The following is a 23,659-nucleotide window of genomic DNA, read 5'->3' as shown; positions in this document are numbered from 1 at the left end:
ACAGATGGGATTTAAAGAACTTGTCCTCAAACATCTTTTCCTTCATTTCTTCCTGGCCTTGTTCTGATCAGAGGTTTCTGTGCCACTGTGTGAATTCGTTCTGTCCCTCTCTCTCCCTTCCCTCCTTCCATTCAGCTGTGACTTTTCTGGTTGGAGCCTGTATTAGCCTGTTATTATTATTGAAGGATTCTGGGATCACAAGGCACCACAGACAGGTGCCTTCAACAACAAACATTGATTTTCTCGTAGTTCTGGAAGCTGACATGGGAGAATGAGGTGTGGGCAGGTTTGGTTTCTCCTGAGGTCTCTCTCCTTGACTGGACACACCGCCTTCTCCCTGGTCCTCACCTGGGTGTCCCTCCCTGCGGGTCTGCGTCCTGATCTCTTACAAGGACACCTGTCATATTGGACTACGGCCCGCCCACATGGCTTCATTTTGTGTTATTCACCTCTGGAAAGATTCTGTGTCCAAATACAGTTAGATCTTGAGGCCCTAGGGGTTAGGACATCAACATATAAATATTGAGAACATAAGTGAGCCCAAAACAGCCTTTCTTTTGAAGCACGTGTGAATGTCAACTGTGCCACAAACGTGGCGTCTCACTGCCCTGGTTGCCTGGGGCCTGGCACTGGGGTGCTGCTGCCTCGGGGTGTCGCCTGTGATAACCAGGCTCCCCTGGCCTCCCACAACTGCACATTCCTTCTCGTGAGCTCCAACTTTTCCAAAGTGCTTTGTTTTTCCTTGGCTTTCCCAGAATTTCTTTCTTTTCTACTTTTTCCTGATAATCATGATGGCCTTTTTTTTTTTTTTTTTTTTTTTTATCTTTTTTTAACTTAAGCAGGCTCCATGCCCAGCATGGAACCCAGCATGGGGCTTGAACTCAGGACCCTGAGATCAAGACCTGAGCTGAGATCGGGAGTCAGATGTTTAACCGACTGTGCCACCCAGCACCCCTTGATGGTCTTTATTTTTCCATGCTTTCCTTTTCCTTCTCACCTGCAGGGCTTCTTCCCCCCATACGTTTATCCAGCTGGGGAGCAGGGGCCCCATCCATCCGCTGTGCACTCCCCTGTTTCCCCATTCCTGCTCGCACCATTTGCTTGACCCCACTTGACAGTTTGGCTATTTCCATTGAAACATTTCTGTTGCTATTTCCCTGCTCTCATGCTGTTCCTCCCGTGTGTCCCTCCTTCTCAGCTCTCTCTCCAGCCCTGACTGTCTCAACAGACCCACCCTGGTTGGAGTAGTCACCCATCCTGTGGCTTCTCTCTGGCTCAGGGTTTCTGGATTCCACTTGCCCCAGGGTCTGTGTCTGCCTCAGGGAAGCCTGGTCATCCCAGCCCTGGGAGCAGGTGGCTGGGAGAGAGAACACCCCAGCACATGCATTGGCCTGGGGCTGCAGAGAAAGAGAACATGGGGTGAATAAGAGAGTGTGGAGGGGTCGGCATGGTGCAGGAGATGCAGATAATCCAGGAGGACCAGAAGGTTGATGGTTATTTCAAACACCTTCCTGAGAGTCTGTGATCCTGGAACTCCACAGTGGTAGACATCTGAAGGCAGAAAGTAGAGAAAATGTGTGTTGATCAATTGGTTTTTATGCTGAAACATCCAAGGTGATGCATTTTTTAATCAAAAGTTACTTTTATCATTTTAGAGGTCCTCATCAAACTTAGATGTAGGATGCTTTCTGAAAACTCTCAGTTCCATTTTCATGGTAATTTTACTCATTCAATTTATGGTTACATCAGAAGACCATTCTTAATTGTGAATTTTATTGATCAAACTGTTTGAAACAGCACTTGGCTGGTTTTGGTGATATACCGTGTCCATCAGAGTTTAAGGGGAAGGCAATTTGCACTTTGTGTGCTTTTCTATTTTATTCTAAGTAGAGAAATTCATCAAACTCTGCCCAAATCTCTCCACTAGCCTGCTGCCAGACCCCAGAACAGGCAGGGCTCCCCCTACAGGAGGACTCCCTGCAGAGCTAATAGGATTGACACACGGAGACATGGCCCTCTCCCCCAGCCTCCCTGGACTCCTCTTCTGGATCTACAGTCCACCCTTAAAAACTCCCTCCTCTCTTGTCTTCCCAGAACTTGGGACTCTATGGAGCAAGCAGACTGGCTCCATCACCAGCATTGAGGGAGGGCAGCACCATGGTCTGAGCCTTCCCTGCAGCTGCTCAGTCACGAGCGCCTTAGTTCTGTGTGTCCAGACTCAAAGCTGGCACAGGGTACTCAGCATCTTTCCCATGCCCGACCATGGAGGCCCACTGATCCCAGAGGGTCCATAAGCAGAGGGCTTTTCCATAAACCTCACAAATATCAGAGCCCAGCAAGAATGTCAAAAGATTGGGTCCTTAATATATATAATCTAAGGCTTTTTATAATACAAAAAGGCATATTAAAGTGTTTATATAATTTTCTTATTCAAACAGAATATACTTAGATGTTCACATTTTAATATCAGGAGGATATCCCTGACTTCCACAAGATCATAATTAAAATGGTCTGTAGGGTTTTTTCTTCCACTACATGCATTTAACCAAACAAAGCAATTAAATGGAAAGGAAACTGATTTTCTGTTTCTGCCAACTTTGATCTGCCTTCTTGATTATAATGATTTCTTAGGGAAATGGATTGCTCTAATGCAGTTCAATTTAACAGCATTTACTGAGTTGGAATCAGATGCCCTTCTGCAATGAAAGTGAAAACAACAGCATCATAGATAGACACTCAGGCGAGATCCTGCATTGGTCAGTGGCCATCAGAGGTCAGAAGAGTGCTGGTGATGACTGAGCTGCCCTGGTCGGGGCTGAATTGCAGGTCAGCTTCTGCGCACCAGTGTTGAGTCCAGATAAACAAAGGTACTTAGGAGACAGGGGGATGGTGTAATGACCTGGACAGGCCCCTCAGAAGACCTGCCTTCCCAGAGGACAGTTCTGGAAACAGGCCTTTTCCATCTCCAGATGGTCCACTCGAGTCAGGGCCTGTGATGAGCCAGTTTGATATTATAGCCTTTATCATCATCATCATGATCATCATGATTTGGGATTCTTTTTTTTTTTTTTCTTTAAAGATTTTACTCATTTATTCATGAGAGACACAGAGAGAGGCAAAGACACAGGCAGAGGGAGAAGCAGGCTCCATGCAGGGATCCTGATGTGGGACTCGATCCCAGGACCCCGGGATCACACCCTGAGTGAAAGGCAGACACTCAACCACTGAGCCACCCAGGTGTCCCATGATTTGGGATTCTTGCTGTGAATATGAGTGGTTCTGTATCTCATGAAGGGACCAGAAAAAGCATAGATTTAGTGATAATGCACAACCATGTAATGCTGTATGTTTATTCTGTCTCACTTTTTGAGCGCTTCAGAGTTTTTTTTCTGATTATAGACATGCTTACTGTACAAAATGCATGCAGTACCGAATTTACAAAGTAGAGACCGAAAGCTCCATGATTCTACCTGCTAGAGATAAGCACTGGTTTTCTGCACACACACAGTTGCCCCCATGTAGCAATTCTCATGTATCGTGCTCTCTGTCTGGGTGTGAAGTCTGCACCCCTCTTCTCACTAGTGCATTGTGGATGTCACTCTCATCAGCTGGTCGAGATCAAGGCCACTGTTTAAACAGCTACCAAGCACCAGCAGCACATGGGTGGATTCCTGTCCTCTGAGCTGTCCTTCCCTCAGGAGCAACCCGCACATTTGCTCACTTGTGCTGTGTTACGGTGAAGGCAGCTCCCAGAAGGGGGTTTCTGGCTCAAAGGGCAGAGACACTCCACGTACTGATCAGATGCACGTTGTCACATTGCCCTTCGTGAAGGCTATGCCAAGCGACACTCCTGGGGACGGCAGGGCACAGTGGCGTCCCCACAGCTCTCCAACCCTGAAGGGGACAGGACTTCCTCATCTCGCTGGCAAGCAGGTCTTCCTAAACTTACCTGACGTCTTATTTTTTGAGGTACTGAGCATCGTGCTATTCTGCTCCGCCCGCCGTAGCCAGTGCCCAGCCCGGTCGGCTTGAGCAACAGAGTTACTTTCTCACGGTTCTGGGGCTGGAAGTCCAAGGTCAAGGTGCCGACGGGATTCTGGAAGGTCTTCCAGGCCTCTGTCCTCAGCGTGCAGATGTTCAGCATCTTGCCGTGTCCGGGCGTGGCCTTTCCTCTGTGCGCGCATCTGCTCTGGTGCCTCTTCCTCCGCCTATGAGGACACCAGTCCTACTGGATTAGAGCCCACCCTGGTGGCCTCTGAAACCTTCATCACCTGCTCGGAGACCCCATCACCACAAGTCACACCAGAGTTGAGGGCTTCAATGGATGGATTTGGGGCAGGTGGGAGATGAAATTCAGTTCATAGCAGATCTTCCACATGGTCTTTTTTTGTCATTTGAATTTTTTGCTTTTCCCCTTTGCCTGTTTGTGATTGTCATTGGTCTTATTTTAAGAACATTTTTGTCACACTGATTCTGAGCACTCTGTGTTAGTTGACTATTGCTCCGTTAACAACTGATCCCCAAGTTTAGTGACTTAAGACAACTAGCACCTCCTGCCCCACCATTTCTGTGGTTGGGGAATCCGAGCGTGGCACAGCTGGGTGCATCTGGCTCTGGGCTCTCCTCAAGCGGCAGCCAGAACTGCGGCAGAGGCCTTGCCATCCAAAAGCCTGGACGGGGAGCTCCGCTTTCAGGGTCACTCATGGTGCCACCAGCGTTGGGTTCCTTGACGGCTGTTCCTGGAGGCCTCTCCCTGGGGCAGCTCCCGTGGCAGCTCGCAAGAGGATGAGAAGGCACCCCAAACAGAAGACACGTCCCAGCACCCCTGCCATACTCTGCTGGTTAGACGTATGTCACAGGCCCCGTGCACACTCGAGGGAAGGAATCACTCGAGGACATGCACGCCAGGGAGGAGCGTTCGTCAGGGCATCACCAGGGGCTGCCCACCCCGGGGTCATGGGGTATTTGTTGGTACTGTCCACAAGCTTGTCTACTTCACATTTTCTAACCTGTTACCCCTGATAGAAAAATAATCACATTTTTGTATATATATAATATATTTACACAGATACATGACCTTACACCTCATTTGTTCTGTGACTGTCCCTTTGCCCCAGATGGAGAGAGTTGGGTTCACCTCAGCTCCCCCTGGGCTTTTCATAAATGTTCTTTAAACTGCTCGGGCCCTGGTAAAGCATGTCACGTTGTGTTTTCAGTGGTTTCATGAGCCATCCGTGTACCCTCCCTCGTAGCTGTCACACTTGTGCTTGCTGCTATGTACACTGTGCCCAGCATCATCGACCACTTTTAATCCTCTGCTGTCTGGGGAGACCCCAGCCGTCCTCTGCTCTTGTGGTCACATAAATACTGCAGCTCACTGCCTTAGACTAGCCTCCTTAGGAACACACTTAGTGCAGACTTTCCTGGGAGCTATGTCCAGGCGTGACTCACCAGCATCAGGCCTGTGCATGCTGACTTTCTCTAGGTATTGCCAGAATCTTCCACAGTCGCTTCCCTGACCAGTTCATGGGCCTCCTGAAAACCCTCTATCCTGAATCTTGCCCTGAACAGGTAATATCTTACCTCTGTTTTAAAGTCTAGTTCTCTAATAACCAGTAAATTTGGACATTACCCTCTGGACTTGTCAGCTGTTCAGATTTTTTCCTTAATAGCCTGTTCATATTTTCCCCCTACTTTTCTTTGGGTTTTCTGTTTTTTTCTTGCCAGTTTACAGGAGCTCTCTTTGTCTTCCAGACATAATTTCTTGTGTGGGTTTTAGACATTGTACATATTTTCTCCTAGTATATGCATTTTCTCTCTCTTGCTCTCTCTCATCTTTTATTGGAAAAAGAAAAAGCTCTCTAATTTTGAAGTTGTTTCTCCCTCTTTTCTTGGTCAAAGCTGTGTGTGAAGACTGTTACATCACATCATGGTCTATTTTCTTCCATTGGCTTTGTGACCATGCGTTTGCATTTAAATTTAGCCCATTGTCTTTCTGTGCTGTCCAGGTAGAAATCCACCTTCCTTTCCCTCTGTGAGGTGACCCCGCTTCCTCCCCATCTACTGACCCACCTGGCCCTCTTTTGCTACCTTTATTTATTTATTTATTTGGGGGGAGGCATTTTTATCCTGTGACAAATCCCCTAGATAGGACTGCTCCTGCACAAATACTATGTGCACGTGCCTTTAAGACCGGCCTCCTACTCTAACATCCAGATAGGACAAGACGTCTTCTTTGCTCATCTTTGTTTTTCGTGAGTCATTACTGTTCCATGTAAGGTTTTTCAATCACTTGTCAAGAGTTTTGCTCATGGTGATTTACTGTCTGCAGCAGAGCATCCCCCGAAATCCAGCATGATGCAATGAACACATACTTCCTGCACCTGGTCTGCTGTGGCTGGATGCCCCTTTGCACCCTATTGCCCTCCCCATCGGGAACACGTGGCCCCTAAGCTCACAGGGACAGGGGATGGGGCTGGGTCAGCACATGGGCTCCTGATGCCCCCCCACCCCAGAGGGAAGGACACACATCACCTCTGCTCCCAGTCCACTGCCCAGCGCTGGCCGCCGAGCCACAAGCTGATGGTGGGAGCTGGGAAGCACGTGGCTGTTTGCAAAGCCCTAACCTGTGCCACGTCAAGTTCATCAAAAATCACCGCGTGTTCAACTCACCCAGTTGTACCCATTAAATGCATGCATGCGGCTCTTGATATGTCAACCATACCTCAATAAAGTGGTTTAAAAAAAAATAGCTAAGCCTATAGGATTTTCTGTGTAGGTGGTTTTACCAGCTACAAGTAATGAGGTCAGCGGAATACTACATCCTGGTGGCACAGAAAAACTCTCGATATCATGAGAAGCAGACAAACAAATCCAAATCAAAAGTATCCTTTTTGCCAGTTCAAATATGAAGATGGAAAAAGCTTCATGTCTGTATCCAGATCATCACAGAAGCCAACAGAGATATGAAATAACAAAGCCAGAAGATTCGTTTGAAAACCTGTGCCTCCACCACGTAAACCATCACTACAGAATATATGTGGGGTCAACTGCTGTGTTTGCTCCTAACTCCCCTGGCCTCTGGTTAGCATGCCCTGCGACCGGCCCCCTGCAGAAGTTTGGACTGCAAACAGGACAACACGCTGCATGAGGTGTTTTCAGTAAACATGGGAGATTTCACTTTGAAATTCCAGTTTTCTGAACATGTTCTCCTTATAAAAGACACTTCCTGGAAAGCTGTGGTAGAGATTGAGTGCTGGCTGAAGTTTCTAGCCTGCCAGGGCCAGCACACGTGGGGTCTGACGGGCAGTGCCCACCGCCACCGTCTGTGCTTCTGTGGGGTGCCTGTCCAGCACCGAGCACTGGTTCTTAGGCTGTTAACGACCGGTGCGGGCTGGGGGCGGTGTGCTGGGAACGGGGTGAGGTTGGAACGTCCTGGCTTACACAGACGTAGCCACAGTTCTTAGAGCCAACGGGATGCTGGTGTGTCCCATGAATGTCCGATCAGTTTATAGAGGACACCATTTCCCCAAACTTTACATTCGTGGGGTTCTAACTCTAATTCCAGAAATACGCTGAGGTCGTTGAGGGACACTGTCATTTACCCTTTCTGCTACCACCGAGAAGTCACTTGCCTCTTTATTTTCCACCCGATCATTTGCAAAACTGCAACAAGTGTGCTTCGTGAGTGAGACGCAGATGAGCTAACGCGTGTGGAATACCACACGGGACACGTGTTGGGAAGTGGCAACCCGAGTGTACTACCATTGCTTTGGCATTCTAGCTGGGACGTGAAGTAGCCCTGAGGTCAATGTCGATAATTCTTCAAGATTCGTCATTTGCTCTTCAGGAAGCACACCTACACACCGTTGGGTGCTGGGTACGTAGTCACACGAGGCTGGAGGTGAGGACTCGGGTACCCAAGATGATGAGCCACGATGCCAGAGCCTCGGGTCTTGATCATGACACAAGTGACAAGTGGTTTGCCCCTCAACCTCATGCCCTGAGTTCAGATATGTAGGAGTTAGAGGTTCATTTTGGTCCCTTCCTAAAATTCTCCCAATCTGTAGGGTTTGGTCAGATCTGCTGCTTAGTGCACTGGATAAGGTGGGAGGAATATGTAGGAATCAGATTGTGTCCCGGCCCTTCTTAGTGGGGTGGCCAAGGTTCCCGGCGGCCAACATCTGTCTCTGTTCCTGTATGGGGGAAGGGAACAGTGGCTCAGCCTGCCTCACCGGGGGCCAGATGCAAAGGAGAAAGGTCATTTGAAAATGATGTAAAAGCTGTTGCAAGCTTTGCAAGGACTGTGATCCAGCTGTAAGAAGTGATTCCCCTAACAGCCTTGTAAAGCAGGGGCTCGAGTAGCCTCTGAATGAGCCTGGTTCTGCCTCCAGGACACCCCTGCCACCCGTGCTTTGTTGTGCTCGCCCCCAGCAAGGATGTGCTGCTTGCATCCTCGTGGAGTCTGTGGCTGCTGTTCTCAGCATCCACCTGCGTTTGGATTAGAGAGAGACGCACCCCCGCGTGTGCAGCGAGTCAGTGTCATCACGGAAGGGACTGGAGGAAGAGAAAACCTCGTCCTCTGGCCCCAAAGCTCAGGGCCCTCATGCAGAGGAGGAAATTTGGGGAAAAGAGGAAATGAGTCAAATGCAATCCTGATCCCGATTGGGGGTGAGGTGGGCCTGGGAAAGAACTTGAGAGTCTGAAATAAATAAATAAAGTGACCTTTGGTTTTCCAAGAGGGGATTGGCACAATTGGATATGTTGCCTGAAAATCTGTTTAGTGTTTGAATATGATTATGAAATGCTCAATTAAAAATTGCACCAGTATCATGCAAACCTGCTCATGAGTTAGGCACATTTAGGGTGTGGGCCGCTACAGCGGGCACCTCCTATTTATAATCCCATCACCTGTTGTTTCTGTCTCAAGCATAGCAGAGTGGTTGGGAGTATGGACACTGGAGCCCAGCTGCGTGAGTTCAAGCCCTGGTTTCACCACCTACCTGCTCTGTGACCTCAGCAATTGAACTTCTGCCTCAGTTTCCCCATGATAAGGGAAGTCACAGCAGTTCCTCCCTGGTGAGGACACAGCAAGTCTGCACGTGGAAAGCTCTCAGGACAGGGACTGGCACAAGGTTTACCCATATTGTGTTATAAAGTGTGCACTGCTTAAAGATCCCCAGTGATGTATATAAAAATCACTGATTGAATTCTTCTTATAATTTTTACTTAATCAGAAAGAAAAGATCTTATGGCAACACCATTATACAAATAAAAGAGTGGGAATCAGAACATCCCCAAAGTAATGACCTAAAAGTAATAATAGCCATCCTAGTTGCTTATAGAAAATCACTTTTATTAGGTCAGCCAAAATCAGTCCCTTGGTTTTCTAAACTGTTCAGCCAGAGCCCAGACATTTGAATTTAGAACCAATTCCGTTCTTGATTGCAGTCTTAAGACTATTTTGTGATAACAGAACTCTGCATTTTCCAGAAAGATCCCCGCTCCCTGCTTTCTCAACACTTAGCTATTTTGTGCCGTAACGTTGCCCAGCGTTTCCTTGCAAACAGAAAACGTGTGTGCTGGGACTGTCCCCTGCATATCACCGGCAAATATGGGGAGGTGGGATGATGGTGTGTAGCTCTGAAATGGTTTGAATCCTTCACCTTTACCCTGTTATGCAGAGCACACTGCCAGTGGACTGTAAATGCTCAGAGCTCTTAATTTAATGAGACCCCAGCGCTCAGCAGAGGGTTGGGGGTAGGAAGGCAGGGGTCAGGGGAAATGCAGGGGTAAGAGCCTGCGGGGAGCCAGAGGAGACCAGGGGTATTGGAGGGACTGCAATTCCAGGAGCAGTAGAGCCCAGACATGGGGGCAAAATGCTGACGTCTGGTGGATTCAGAAATGCACGGGCTTTCCAGAACTTGCCTCTGTCATGGATGCTGTATTTCACCTCCAGACCTGCCAGAAAGTGTGATTTATGAAAATACCCTTCATTTTTTAAGACAGTGCATCAGGACAGCGTGAGTTAGGAGAGAAGTTCATCACCCCCACTGATTGACAAGGCTCAGGACCCTTCGCCGTCCTCGGGCGTCAGGCTGGCAAAGTGCCTCAGGTGTGGCTTGGGTGTCCGGTGAGTGTCTGGAGACCTCAGGGGGGCTGGTCTCCCTCACCCTTCTCTTCTTTCCAGCAGCACGCAGTCTAATTATGGCCAGGAGGTGAGGGTGCCATGCCTCCCATATCTACCACCCTGGCACCTCATTAGCACCTCATTAGCAGCCAGTGCACAAAACAATAAAAATTGTGTTGTCAGGGCAAATGCAAGGAGGTTCAAGCTTACTTACTATAAGGTGTGTGGATATTAAGAGTTCTCTGGCATTTGGAGGCCCAACAGGGCCATAGGGGCAAACAGCCCATATTAAGACTCCATGGGGTGGGTGTCTGGGTGGCGGAGCAGCTGAGCAGGCATTGCTGTGCTGGGGAGCCGTGTGCAGGGCTCCACTGCAGTGACTCATCATGATGGTCCCACGAAACAGAAACTCCGGGGGGCGGGGAGCGTTCCTCAGGTGCACAGAACCCTAGATCACGCCAGGATACGTGAGCGTGCGACAGAGCAGACAGGCTTTGCGATGCACAAGCTAGCCCTTGGGGGTGCCTTTTCTGTTCCTTTCATGGCTTTGGGCAACCTTCGATCATATTGGGTTGGTGACGCCCATTTGCGAGCTGTGTCCTCGGTAGGAAAACCTTCTTTGGATTTGTAACAGCCAACCACAACTGTCTTCACTGGATGCCAGTTGCCCCCAATGATGACCTGCCGTTCACAGGGTGCAAGAGGCCCCCTCCTGACCTAAAGACAGGTAGAAACTTCCCTTCGCCCGGAGTCCGGTGACCCCAGATCCAGGGACTCAGGTGTGCCTGCCTCCACCCATCTTCGCGGGGAGTTTAGAGAATTGGAACCCAAATCATAGCATTTTGACATTTGAATTTTTCCGGAAAATATTCTCAAGAGTCCCGATGATTTCAAAGTCTCATTAGCTTTATTTATTTAATGTTGCATAATTTCCTGCAGTTTGGGAGTCCCTGTGCCAGCCGTGTTGTGTGGCAAGAGCTTTCTGTGTCGTTACAAGTCATACCGCTTGGAGAGGTGGCTCAGAGACAAAGGGCCACCATAAATCGCAAAGACACGTGTGCCTCCTGAAACTGGAAACTGTCTCGAGAGTAAAAGCATATGTTACCTTAGTTGCCTGTGAAAGTCTTCGTGTTCCTTCTTGATGTGATTTTTCCAGAACAGCCCAGTTTGGGATTATTTTGTCAGATGCACGAAGCTCCTGCCAGCAGGCCACAGAGCAGAACACAGCGGACGCCCCTGTTTTGATAGGTGAATGCCCAGGGACGGTTCCTGTCACATTTTCCAGTGACATTCTTGGTCTCCCTCGCATCTTTGGAGCTCCTTTCAGTGGCCTTGTTGTTGCTGTTGTCTGTGTGAGAGAGTACTCTTCCACACGGCGCTGTACGGCGGGACTGGGTGGAGGGTGCAGCTGCTTACGGAGGGTCCTGACATCAAGCAGACCCCTGGCCGGAGGCGGGTCCCCTCCACTCCCGTGGGGCGAAGCTGCAGAGGTGAGGGATCCTTACCAGCAGACCTGCCTTCTGTGGGACAAAAGGTACGAGGAGTGCAGAGTGGGCGTCTCACCTCGCTGGCAGCCGTCAGCTCTGCTGATTCCCAAAGGCCCTCCTGGGGAGAGAGGACGATCCGGCCTGTGCCACCCAACAACCCCCAAATCCAAGTACATCCCTCCTCATCTGAGGCTCCAGGTCCTCTGGGCCTGCTTCTTAAATCAAGGCACTGTGGCAACAAAGACAGCTTCTGGCATCGGGGCCTGTGGAACAGGTGGGTGGCCACGAGTCAGGGTGAGGGGAGTCCCGGTCCCTGGAAAGGAGGGTGCAGTGAGGACTGAGCCACCAAGACGGAAACACCAGCGGGCGCTGTGGGGAAGATGTTGATCCTCATCCTTTTCAAAATGTGTTCCAAGGTGAGGAGAAATATGGTGCCCTAAGGAAGGTCCAGTGTGTAGGGGATGACGTGGCCAAGATTCCGGTCTGGGAGGTCACGCTGGGTAAGGAAATGCCACATTTCCTGCCGATCACTCACTCAGCACAGACCAGATGCAGAGCGGGGCACCTGGTGGCTCAGCAGCTGAGAGTCTGCCCTCAACTCAGGTCATGATCCCAGGGTCCTGGGATCAAGTCCCGCATCGGGCTCCCTGCGTGGAGCCTGCTTCCCTCTGTCTGTGTCTCTGCTCTCTCTCCATGTCTCTCATGAATAAATAAATAAAATCTTAAAAAAAAAAAAAAAAGAAAAAAAGAAACAGATACAGAGCGATCCTATAAGAAGGCCGGGGCTGCTGAAACCTAGACAGTTAACATCACCTGTTCATGCCCATGGAGCCAGGTCCACGGGAGAAAGATTTACGTGAGTGAAGATAGGCCAGTGTGTGGAGCGCCCGGTGAGTTTGCCTGTGATACCAGGGACAGAGCTGTGCTGGCAGGACTTCTCTAGAACCCATTACATAGGCAGCTGGATTTACCTCATAAGTCAAAGACGCTGAAGGAGTGGCAGTTTTGTGCTAAACAAATCCTTTAGCCATGAAAATGGAATGTGGTGTCCTTGGCTTGGCCTGTTGATGAGCTCTCTTTGCATTCTCTGTCTAGCAGAAGCGGCAACGACAGACTGCCCGTCATCTGGAGGGACAGGGACCGTGAGTGAGCAGGTGTCTGTCTCACTGAGGAAGGTCCACCAGGGTTGAGGAGGGGACCAAGGGAGAACTGGGTAGATCCAATGCACATCAGCTCGGGGTTTATTTTTATTATTATTATTTTTTATATATTTTTTTATTTATGATAGTCACAGAGAGAGAGAGAGAGAGACAGAGACAGAGACAGGCAGAGGGAGAAGCAGGCTCCATGCACCGGGAGCCCAATGTGGGATTCGATCCCGGGTCTCCGGGATCACGCCCTGGGCCAAAGGCAGGCACCAAACCGCTGCGCCACCCAGGGATCCCCGAGCTCGGGGTTTAAATGAACCGTAGGCCCAGAGCCCCCTGTTTAAATAAGGTTTAAACAAGGGATGGTGGGCCCAGAGCCCTCTGTTATAAAGAGGGTGCAGAGGGACGACGGAGGGGGTCAGTGACCTCAGCGCATCCCATGTCCAGTGGGAGAAGGCCGGGCTGGGCAGCATTGTGTGCAGTCGGTGGTCAGTATCTTGTTCTCCTTCTCTTGCACATGCAACCTTTCTCCTTGTTTTTGAGAGCCGGCCTGGCCTTGGGCTCAGTACTGCACTTACTCTGAGTACTGTGTGACTCTGAGCACATTACTTGACCTCTCTGTGTCTGCTTATTCATCTGAAAGTCGGGGTTGATTGTAGCAAAACCTACCTGCTGGGCTTTCACGGAGGGTTTAATGTGTGTGTTCAAACCCCGTCCTGAGAACAATGCCTGACACACAGCTGCCATGACTGCCTTTAATAAGTACGTCTAACCATCACTTACTGTGTTCTAGTGCCGCTAATGAAACCCACGGGGACCCGGCTGCTTAAGCAGAAGTAGAAGTATTAATGGAAATCCCCCCCACCCCAAGATTTTTTTTTGAAATGATTATCTAAAATAATTTAAATTTTTAGTACAAAGTTTCTTTTTCTCTGCTTGCTTCTTCCAGGAAAAGACCATCTGTCTCAGAAGAGATTCAGTAATTGCTAGAGCTGTCTTTAAAGTGTAAAGGAAGGAGATGCTTATGTTTTGCAAGCATCAGAAATATCCATGAGCCATGCCTTTGGTGCTGCCAGTGGCTCAAGGATGTTTTATGATAATATTAAGTAAGGTAGCTCCAAGTGTAATTCCTACTGAATATTATCCAAGTTTATATAAAATTGATGCTGTCTTTGACATTCTAAGATGTTCACAAATTTAAGAGAAAATATCTGAGTACATTTATTACCAGTCATTGGGAAAATAGTAGAGGCTCTAGTAGAGAATAGTTTATGTAAGATTTCTCAATGGAAAATTCTAGTATGTTCTAAGAAGTGAACAGTCCTTCCTGAGTGAAGTGGCTTTGTATCCTGAGCAATATTCTGGAACTCCACCCTGGTAAGACCCAATGCCATAGGAAAGCAGGTCAGTGGTCCTGCCAGGACAGGGAGGTTGACTCTGGCCAAAAGTGCTCATTCATTCATTCACCCCTGCCTCCACCCCTAGGCTCCTGGGTGCAGCCCTGTGCGTCTCCCTCACCTGGTCTCACCTGGTATCCCCAGCAAACCCCTGGAGCTCTGTTGGGTGGTAGGCACTGAATAAATCTTTGGGAAATACAGGTTACTTTCTTGGGAGTTTATTATAGCCAAACTGTATTTAAGAACCAGACTTGTTTGGTATTAATGGCAGAAATTGCTAAAGTATAAAGCCAAGAAGAGTTTTTAAAGTTCCGATTTCATTATATATCACGGGAGCATCACACACACCGTGGTGCTTTTCTGGCTCACCAGGCACCTGTGCACTGCCAGCCGGAGCACTCCTGATGCGCCCTTGCCTGTCCCCGCCTGCTCCCCAGTCCCTCTCTTGGGGCAGTGCTAAGACAGTATGTCACTGGCTCTGCCATCACCAGGCCGTGCTCACCACCCGGCATCTCGGCATCTCGCCACTGCACACGGGCCAGTTCCTTGTTACCCCTCTCCAAAGGCTCACCCCCGCAACAGGTGTCAGTGTGCCTGGGACTCAGGCACGGAGCTAGGTACTGGGAGAGCAGGTTACTCAAGAGCCAGTGGCCATGTCCCCTCCCTCCTCTCTCCCCAGTGGACCCTCCCCACGTCTGTCATTGGACCCCGTGATGTGAGAGCCCCAAGCACCATCTCCAGCAGCCTCCTTCGGCTTTGTGTGCTGCATTTCTGATACACATCCCAAATCCAGCCAACTCCAAGGGACTCAGGATCTGATCCTGTAAACCTATTTCCTCCTGGATCAGAAACCCAGAGTGTCCCAGGCCTCCTTGGCCACATGACAGATTCTTCTCCAATTGGCCACCGTCTCACACTTGACCAGCCACCCACCTCCCAAGTGGACCTATCCCAAAAGGACACCTGACTCGATGATTTGCCACCCACGGGAGAGGTCCAGATGCTGCAGGATGATGGTAGAGGATCTATCACCCTTACCTCTGCAGTGGGAGGGCTTATGTCCCCCAAGCATATATTGAAGTCCTGGCCACCCCTTCCCTCACCTGTGAATGTGTCCTCCTTTGGATGAAGGATCTTAGCAGATGTAAAGTTAAGACGAGGTCATCAGTGGTCAGTGTCCTGGTAAGAAGAGGGAAGTTTGGAAACAGAGACCCGCTGGGAGAAGGCCATGTGAACATGAAGGCAGAGATCGGGGTGATGTGTCTGCAAGCTAGGGGATGCTGGCAATGGCCAACAGACCACCAGAATCTGGGGGAGGCCTGGCAAAAATTCTCCCCTAAAGCTCCCAGAAACAGCCCTGCTGGCACCTCAATCCTGGACTTCTGGCCTCCAGAACTGTGAGAAATAGATTTCTGTTGATCTCAGCTCCCTGGTCTGGCATTCTGTTACAGGAGCCCTAGGAACTAATGTATCTCCTGTCCCAGCCTCCTCTCTCTCTCTGTCCTCCCAGGAATACCTGGACGCACACCTTCTAATTTGTCCTTTGAGTCCACCCTCTGAACACTTCCTCCAGGAAGTCTTCCCTGCCTGTCTAGCCCCGAGGCCAAGGTAGATGCACCCATGTGCACTCGCCCAGCATGCTCCCTGCTTGACCTAGAGTGGGGAATGTCAGAGGATACTGTGGTTGTGGAGATGTGGTTGTCACCACTGGCATGGGGCAACTATTGGCATCTGGTGGGCTGAGGCCAGGGACGCTGCCAAGCATCCCAGGGCACAGGACAGGCTCCACAGCCACAAACGGTCCACCCCCAGATGTTGGGAGCACTGCATCAGTTTGCCCCTTCCCCTTTGGCTCTCCTAGCTCCTTGGTGCTCCCTCTCCCTGCCTTGGCTGGTGCTGGGCAGACTCCCAGGCAGGTGAGGGGTCTCCCAGTATCCACTGACCACCCCGCAAATGGGCCCATTGTGGCCTGGGGCTTCCCTGACTCAGCCAGGAGGGTTTCCCTCAGGGTTCCTCTTGGGTTCTGTCAGCGGCCACTTCACTACAGGGACCCTATATACATGCACGCACACAGAGATATCCACGTGTGCACACACGCATGCACACACACACACTCATTCACATGTGAGCACATACACGCACACACACTAATATCCACATGCATGCACACACATTCATATCCATGTGTGAGCACATGCATACACACACTCATATCCACATGTGCACCATGCATACACACACATCCACATGTGAGTACATGCACACACACTGTCATATCCAATGCGAGCACATTCATACACACACACACACACTCAGATATCTACATGTGCCCACATGCATGCACACACTCCGATATCCACATGTGCACACATGCATGCACACGCACACACTCATATCCACATTTGAGCACATGCATGGACATGCATGCCAACATGCATACTCACACACACATTCTCAGACCCCTGCTAAGTGCTGCAGAATCAAATGAGCATATTCCTGCTCCCAGCTTCTGTTTTTTGCCTCACTGGATGGGATCCTGTTGAAGTCCCTCCCTTGCTGGCCAACAGCTCAGTGTAACTGTTTTGATTTGGAAACATTTCTTTGAAGCTGCCTCACCTGTTGTAGGGTCTTATCTGTGCTCTAGAACTTTGTAAGCTGATCTGCTTTGCAGGTTAGGCCTTAGGTGAAATCACGGCTGCCTTTCCAGGTGGACCTCCTTTCAGAGATCCGGCGAGCGCGCCTTCTCCTCCCCACGGCCCTGGCACTTCCTCTGTTCTGGGTCTCCTCTGCCATGTTAGGGAGGGAGGCTGAGCAAACAGCACACATTAGAAACTCCTTTTGGAGGGGTTAGGGATGGTGAGCGCTTGTAAACTAACAATTAAACTTTCAAAGACTTTGAAAACAAGTAGCCGCTCTGTAATTCAGCCCAGGAAATGAGGGAAAGAACCCCAAAACTTCACATGAGAGTCTGGAAACTATTTTTAAAAGAGCAGAAGCCTATAATTCATGGACGAATGAAATGCAGAAATGCCACGGAAGTAGGTTTGCAAAGAAAAATAAAGTAGAAGAAAAATCTAATCAAGGGAGAAATATAGAATGAGTGTATTTATCTCAACCTGTTAAAATAGACGTTATTGAAAAAGCTGGGAAATGAGCCACATAAATGTGAACTACTGGATTTGCCCGCAGACACTCTGTGACAGAATAAACCAAGTCAAAAAAAATAAATAAATAAAAGAAACCAAGTCATAATATACACAAAAAACAGAAAGAGTGTGTGCGTGTGTGTGTGTGTGTGTGTTTTCAAGAGGCCAGAATGAAGCTAACTTGGTCAAAAGGTGAGATTGTCTGTGAGTTCCAAAACCTAAAAGCCCCATTTACTGTGTCCACCTGTGCCTGGCGCTATGCCAAGCATCTTATCTTACGTGTTTTAATACATTAAGTCCATATAAAAACCCAGGGCATATCACGTTCTTCTTATGCTTATTTTACAGATAAGGAAAGCAAGATTCAGAGAGGTTAAGTAACTCACCCAAGGTCACACAGCCAGGAAGTGTTGGAGCAGGGATTTGAAGCCAAGTCTGTTGAGTTCTGCACTCTCACCCTAGCATACGTGTGCACACACACACACACACACACAGGCCCTGTGCCCCAAATTCACCAGTGTCTTTTCCATTGTTCTCTGAATACAGCCAGCTGTTTCAACTTCTGCTCTGGGACCCCTTATGCTTGCCACCACAGCCTGGTGAGCACCTGCCACCCACATGTCCAGGCTCAGCTCAAGTGTCATCGTACAGAAGCCTTTCTTGATGCACAGACAACCGGCGCTACTCCTCCCCCCCACCCTCCCCTACCCCACAGTAGAACCCATCCTCCCCTCCAAGCTGTGTGAGGACCAGAATCATTTCCACCTTAGAAAGCCCTGCAGTCCCAGTAACCAGCAGTTCCTAAGTTGGGAAGACTTATCGCAATCCTTTGATAAACAAATAGGAAACGAACGGACCTCCTCTTTGCCCCATGCCCTCTTTATTCCATATGCCAGCCACTCTCAAAGGGGGTGATCTGACCCCTGAGGAGACATGTGACAATGTCTGGAGACGATTTGGTTGTCATAACTCTAGTGGGGCAGGTTGCGCTGTATCTAGTAGGTGGAGACCAACAACACGGCATAATATCCTAAAGTTCACAGGATGCCCACCACAGAGAAGGACCTGGCCCATGATGCCGAGGACTGAGGCTGGGAAGCTCTGATGTGCACCTTCTGTCCCTGCAGCCCATGCCATGATGGCTCGAAGCTCCTACAGGCAGGGACCACTATCCCTTTGTCTTTCTAGGCCCTGTATCCGACAGAATGAATGAATGAATGAATGAATGAATGAATGAATGAATGAATGAATGAAATTCACCATGTACATTGAGGTCATGGAGGCCATTGAAGGGACTGACATGTGGATCTGAGTTTGGAGTCGTGTAGAAAAGTGTAGACATGTGTAGCTGTATAGAATTTTTCATGTTGGATTATTGTGATTGGCTCCTCCACACAAAAGTCAAACCGAAGTACTAACTAATGGTCTTGTTACACACAGCCCTAGAGAACTAGTCTCATTAGCCCCACGGTGCATCAGCATTACGGTGAGAATTTTTAAGGGCATTAAGGGAAAAGCCTCCGGTTGCTCTTACCTGTACGTTTACTGTCTGGGGCTCAGGAGAGAGAGGGTGTTTACTTATCTAAACTAACGATTACACGAAGCTATCACAGCGGGTTGAGTAAATTGTCACATCCAGATCTGTTCACATTAAATACAAGTAGAGGTGTTTTAGGAGAAACAAGATTTATTCCAGGAAACCCTCCAGGAGAGACTCTGGTTATTAGTTACATGGAACCAGACAAGGAAGAAATATGAATGTCACGACAATAAGGACCGTTTTTTAGTCATTGTAATGCAATTTACGTTTTTCAAAGTGCTTCCAAGTTCAGCATCTCATCTGATGCTTATAATGATGCTGGGCAGGGAATCCTGTCCCCACTTAAGAGAGGGCAACACAGCGGGTCAGAGCAGTTGAGCCAAAGGTTTCCCCACAGTCCGTGTTCCAGGGGACGGACGGCACCTGGAGGGAAGACCGGGAGCCGGCTCCACAGCAGAATGACCTTGAACATCAAGGGCCCCGGGGAACATGGAGCACCCCCACGTCTTGATGCAGTGGGCACCTCAGGAGCATCTCAGCAAAACCAGCTCAGCCACCTTGGCTGGGCCAGGCAACGTAAGTGGTACATTTCAAGCTCCATGTTCCCCTGGGTGATATTGAAACAGCCTATCAAGAAGGGGACAGGCAATCTGTGAAGAGAGGTCTGTTAGCTATGAATTAAAACTCCAGAGACACCAGATGAGGGGAAAGGTCTTCATGGGCAGTTGAGGGTAGCGAGGGCACAGAGACCTGGCGGGGTTACAGTAGGCTCTGTCTCCTGGTTGCTGAATTGACTGAGTGCTGGGGCTTGATGTTCATAATGTTTCCTGGGAAGAAAGGGAAACAAAGAGTGGTCTGTTCATTTGGGGTTTTGTCTGTTGTGTTTTGTAATAGTTGGGACTTTCAGAAAGAACAGGCAAAGTGTATGTTCACGCCAAAAACAACAGAATATTCCAAGATTATGGTGAGTTTGTGTTTGCCTGTCTGTTTTCAGTTCAGAATTGTCAAACCATACCACAAACTTTTGGAGTTAGAGACAGGAGTGATAGAGATGGCTAGGATCTGCATTTTAGGCAAAAGAATAAAGCTTGATATTTGTTCCCATTTGATGTAGAAATTGATGCTGGTATCCCTGCAAAGATGTGTTTGCTTGTTTAATCAAGCAACTTTAGACTTTGATCTCAAGCCATCAGGATGATCATTATAAATGTATTAGCTTCCCGTGGTCCCTTTATATCAAATGTGACTATACCGTGTAAGCAATGGAGGAAGTTATAAAATTCAAACTAGGAGTCGCATGCTGGAGAGGCCTGGGGAGGTTTCTGGAAGTCAGTGAGTGGCAATCTCCCGCCTTCTTCTCTTTCATCCTTCCTTTGCTCCTTTAGCACCACTTTTGGTGTGAAGTGAGCAGCAGATTAGATGAGGTGGCACTGCCCCCCATCAGCAGATAAGCCCAGCCAGAAAGATGTCCAGAGAGGGCAGGCCCAGCGGCAACTCTGGATTTCTGGCTCCTTCCCTGGGCACTGGTCTCAGTCTCCAGTGTTAAAAGGCCAAATGTTGAACCAGATGTTCTGAATATAAGAACACGAAACACTCTTTCATTCCCAGTTTCTGGTGATTGGGCACCATTTTCCCCTTGAATGACAAGGCCGGTACAACGGCCTTCCCCCCAGACTCGTCAGTGGATTATCCGACACCGCCAAGATGGGGTGGGCCTTGCCTGCCTGTAGTCACACAGGCCCAGTGGCCACTGTCCTGGATGCCCATCCAAGGGAGCACCAGTCAGGCTGCTGGTGGTGAGGCCCGGTTCCAGTTCAGGTCACCTTGCGACACAGATGACACAGGTGTGCCGCGACAGAACTGTTAGGTGTTGAAAGGCAGAGGGCCTGTTCACAGAGACTTGTTAGTGGAGGAGATGGTTGGAGACGGTGTGTGCAGCTTGCAGGCGGGTAGATGTCAACGATCTCCTCCACTCCACCTGCAACATGCGCGCATGAGATGCTCAGAAAGACATGCAGGTCTTCCAGGAGGGGCCCAAGGAAGTGAGCACCAGGGAGCATGCAGGAGAGGCTCAGGGTGTTCCTGGTGACCAGGAGGCCTCGTGAAGGACCCTGAGGCTGGGTGGTGAGAGCCGTGCTGGCCCTTGCCGACCGAGGCTCCCGCCTGGCCAGAGCTCCTCTTTGCCTTCCATGTGTTCCTTCCCTCAGATGCCAAATAAACCTCATTCCCACTGCTTTCTGGAAAGGAGAGCGTAGCCTGAGACACAGTCATGTCAGTAGTGCCTGCAGGTTCCTTCTCCCTCACGATCTAGAGCTTTCTGCATCCATTCTGAGATGGTTTAGATGCTCTTGTCCACTGCAGATGCAGATGTCCCATCTTTTGGGTCAGGAACGCCTGGTCCCGGTGCCCCGATCTGTCTCCTGGATTGTGTAAAGGAGCACCAACCCTCATCTTTGCTCCCTCTTGGGACTCCAGACAGACTCCCTCCTCCTCAAAAATGCCCTCCCCGTCTTCTCATGAAGTGGCTCCCACGTGACATGAATGACCAGAAATTCACCCATTGGTCCTGAGCTTGAGCTTGACTTTTGAAATGTGTGTGTGAATAGCTGCACGGACACAGCTAACTATGAATCTCTGCCTCTTCGGTTGTGGGGGAGGCTGGAAATCACAGGGAAGCATCCTCGGGGAGCAAGGAGGAATGGCCATAGGAGCGCCCCGGCCCAGGGACCCCGTCTGCCTCTCCTGGGACAGCCGTGGGGAGCCGAGGACACAGAGCAGGTGCTTCCCGGGCTCAGGGATGAGGCGCCAGTGGAAGCCGGGCCGCACCCCTCCCGTCCCGACAGCTCGGCGCCCTGCTCTGCTTGGCGCCCGTCTAGGGGGTTCTAACCTGGTGTCCCTTTCCCTCTCCCGCAGGGGCGGATCTGTAGAAAGGCCGGCAAATCCAAAAAGTCCTTCAGCCGCAAGGAAGCCGAAGCTACCTTTAAGAGTTTGGTGAAGACGCATGAAAAGTACGGCTGGGTCACCCCGCCCGTGTCTGATGGCTGATGTCCTCGACGTGCGGGAGACGCTCCAGCCACCTGTCCACACACACGAGTTCCCGACATCTCCTCCTCAACGCCGAGCATCCTCACCCTTTTCTACTCCAGCCGGAACTGAATCCTGAATGCCAAGGAGACGTTTAAGTTATTTATGAACAGATGTGTTTACAGGGAGAACGAGGGAGCGAACGCTGTTCGGGATTAGGTTTCGATGGTAAATGAGTGGCCATCTCGAAGTCACCTTAGAACCCATGTGGAGCTGGTGACGTTCCCCAGCCCGCCCGCCCCTCCGCCCGCCCCCTCACACCGCCCTTGGCTTCTTCCCAGACAGCAGCTCCAAAGAGCAGACAGGAGACCAGCGCCTACTGCTCCACCCACCTCACGCCCATGGCACCGCTCACATTCGCTAGGAACGCCCTGCATCGCTGTGCTCTGTGTCTCTGTTTCTCTCCCTGGCAGGTCAGCGTAACTCGGAGACGTGTCCTTCCGTGGCCCCGTGTGACGACATGTAGACTTCATTTGTGTCCTGGCCTCTGGCTCCTGAAAAAAATTTCTCATTGCCAGGTTCTAGTGACTTAAAACTACAACTGCCCACTGGGTGAAAACGTGCGCTCTCTGCTGATGCTGTGGTGTGCGGCTGTCCCCAGATAACCCGGTGCCCGGGGACAAAAGGCAGGGCCGCTGTGGCCGCCGTGGACATGCAGCCGTGCGGACGCGGGGCGTGCTCCCGACGCACCGGCAGTGGGACAGCCCCCTCGGTACTCTGAAACGCTCCTACGACACCGCATTCGTGTTCCTGTCTTCTCCCAGCTGGTCAACCCACCACCCAGAGCAAGAGACGATTTCCCATTCCCTGAAGTCAGCTGACTCATCCTATTCACGTGCTAGTGACAGGGAATGCCAGAACTGCCAACGGATCCCAAGTGACGGTACGAGGACTTGCATGACCGGGTCTATTCCCTCACCCTCCTGTCACTTGTGTGTCCCGGGGGGGCCGGGCTGCGTGATGCGTGAGCACCCTCGCTGTGATATAAACTCCCCGTTATTCCATCTCCCACACTTTCATTTTTCTCTTCTGTTAAGTTACTTAGAACTTTCTAAGAAACTCCATGAAGTGAGGAAACACTGTTTATAATAATACGTGGGAAAGAGGTAAAATGTTCATCCCAGGTGGAAAATCTTATTGGACACATTTTAAATAAAATCATGCATACCTGACTCACGGCCTCAAGAATCCAGTCATTGGGGGCTATCCTGCCATTGAATACATCTAATCTGTTTTTAGAACTTAATATTCCGAAGGCCACGATGACATTGTACAACGAGGTACAAAACATGAAGGAACCCACGGTCTTTGCAAAACTCCAGTGGATTAGCAGGGTCCCCAGAAGCAATCAGGGAGGCAAGTAGAAGCTAACAGGAAGCATTAAGGGTTGATTGGGCCAGACTTGGGTGTTGCGAACTGTATTTTCCCATTGCAAAGGAAAAGAAATCTTTGCTGATTACATAAAATCCTTAGGGCAGTTTTGGCTAAGTCGCAGACCTGTTCACCTGTCCCAGGTTGTCAGAGGTCCCAGTGACCCAGCCTCAGAGGACAGGAGTCAGCTCCCAGCATGACCGACCATTCACCAAATCGACCCTTTTTTTGCTGCTTTTATTATTAACCACTTTCTCCTGTGCCCCTAATACACATGCAGCTCTGTCCACCAGGACGGCAATGCATTGAGGATGCATGGCTGCCCACTCACGTTCCTGCTGAGTAATTATAGTCACT

The 23,659-nt window shown here is 49.9% G+C and overlaps 1 protein-coding gene across 1 annotated transcript in view; it reads left to right on the top strand.

Moving 5' to 3' along the window:
- UBE2QL1 (ubiquitin conjugating enzyme E2 Q family like 1) overlaps positions 1-23,103 on the top strand; it is a 41,484-nt gene extending 18,381 nt beyond the window's left edge. The window contains exon 2 of the mRNA XM_025451298.3: positions 21,761-23,103. Coding sequence (XP_025307083.1) covers positions 21,761-21,892 — 132 coding nt within the window. The 3' untranslated portion in view covers positions 21,893-23,103. The remainder of the gene's footprint in view (positions 1-21,760) is intronic.
- Positions 23,104-23,659: the final 556 nt, after the last annotated feature.

The sequence above is a fragment of the Canis lupus genome, chromosome 34, assembly GCF_003254725.2.
Source record: "Canis lupus dingo isolate Sandy chromosome 34, ASM325472v2, whole genome shotgun sequence".
Lineage (NCBI taxonomy): Eukaryota > Metazoa > Chordata > Mammalia > Carnivora > Canidae > Canis > Canis lupus.
Note: the sequence above shows the minus strand (reverse complement) of the source record. Positions and strands in the feature narration are given on the sequence as shown.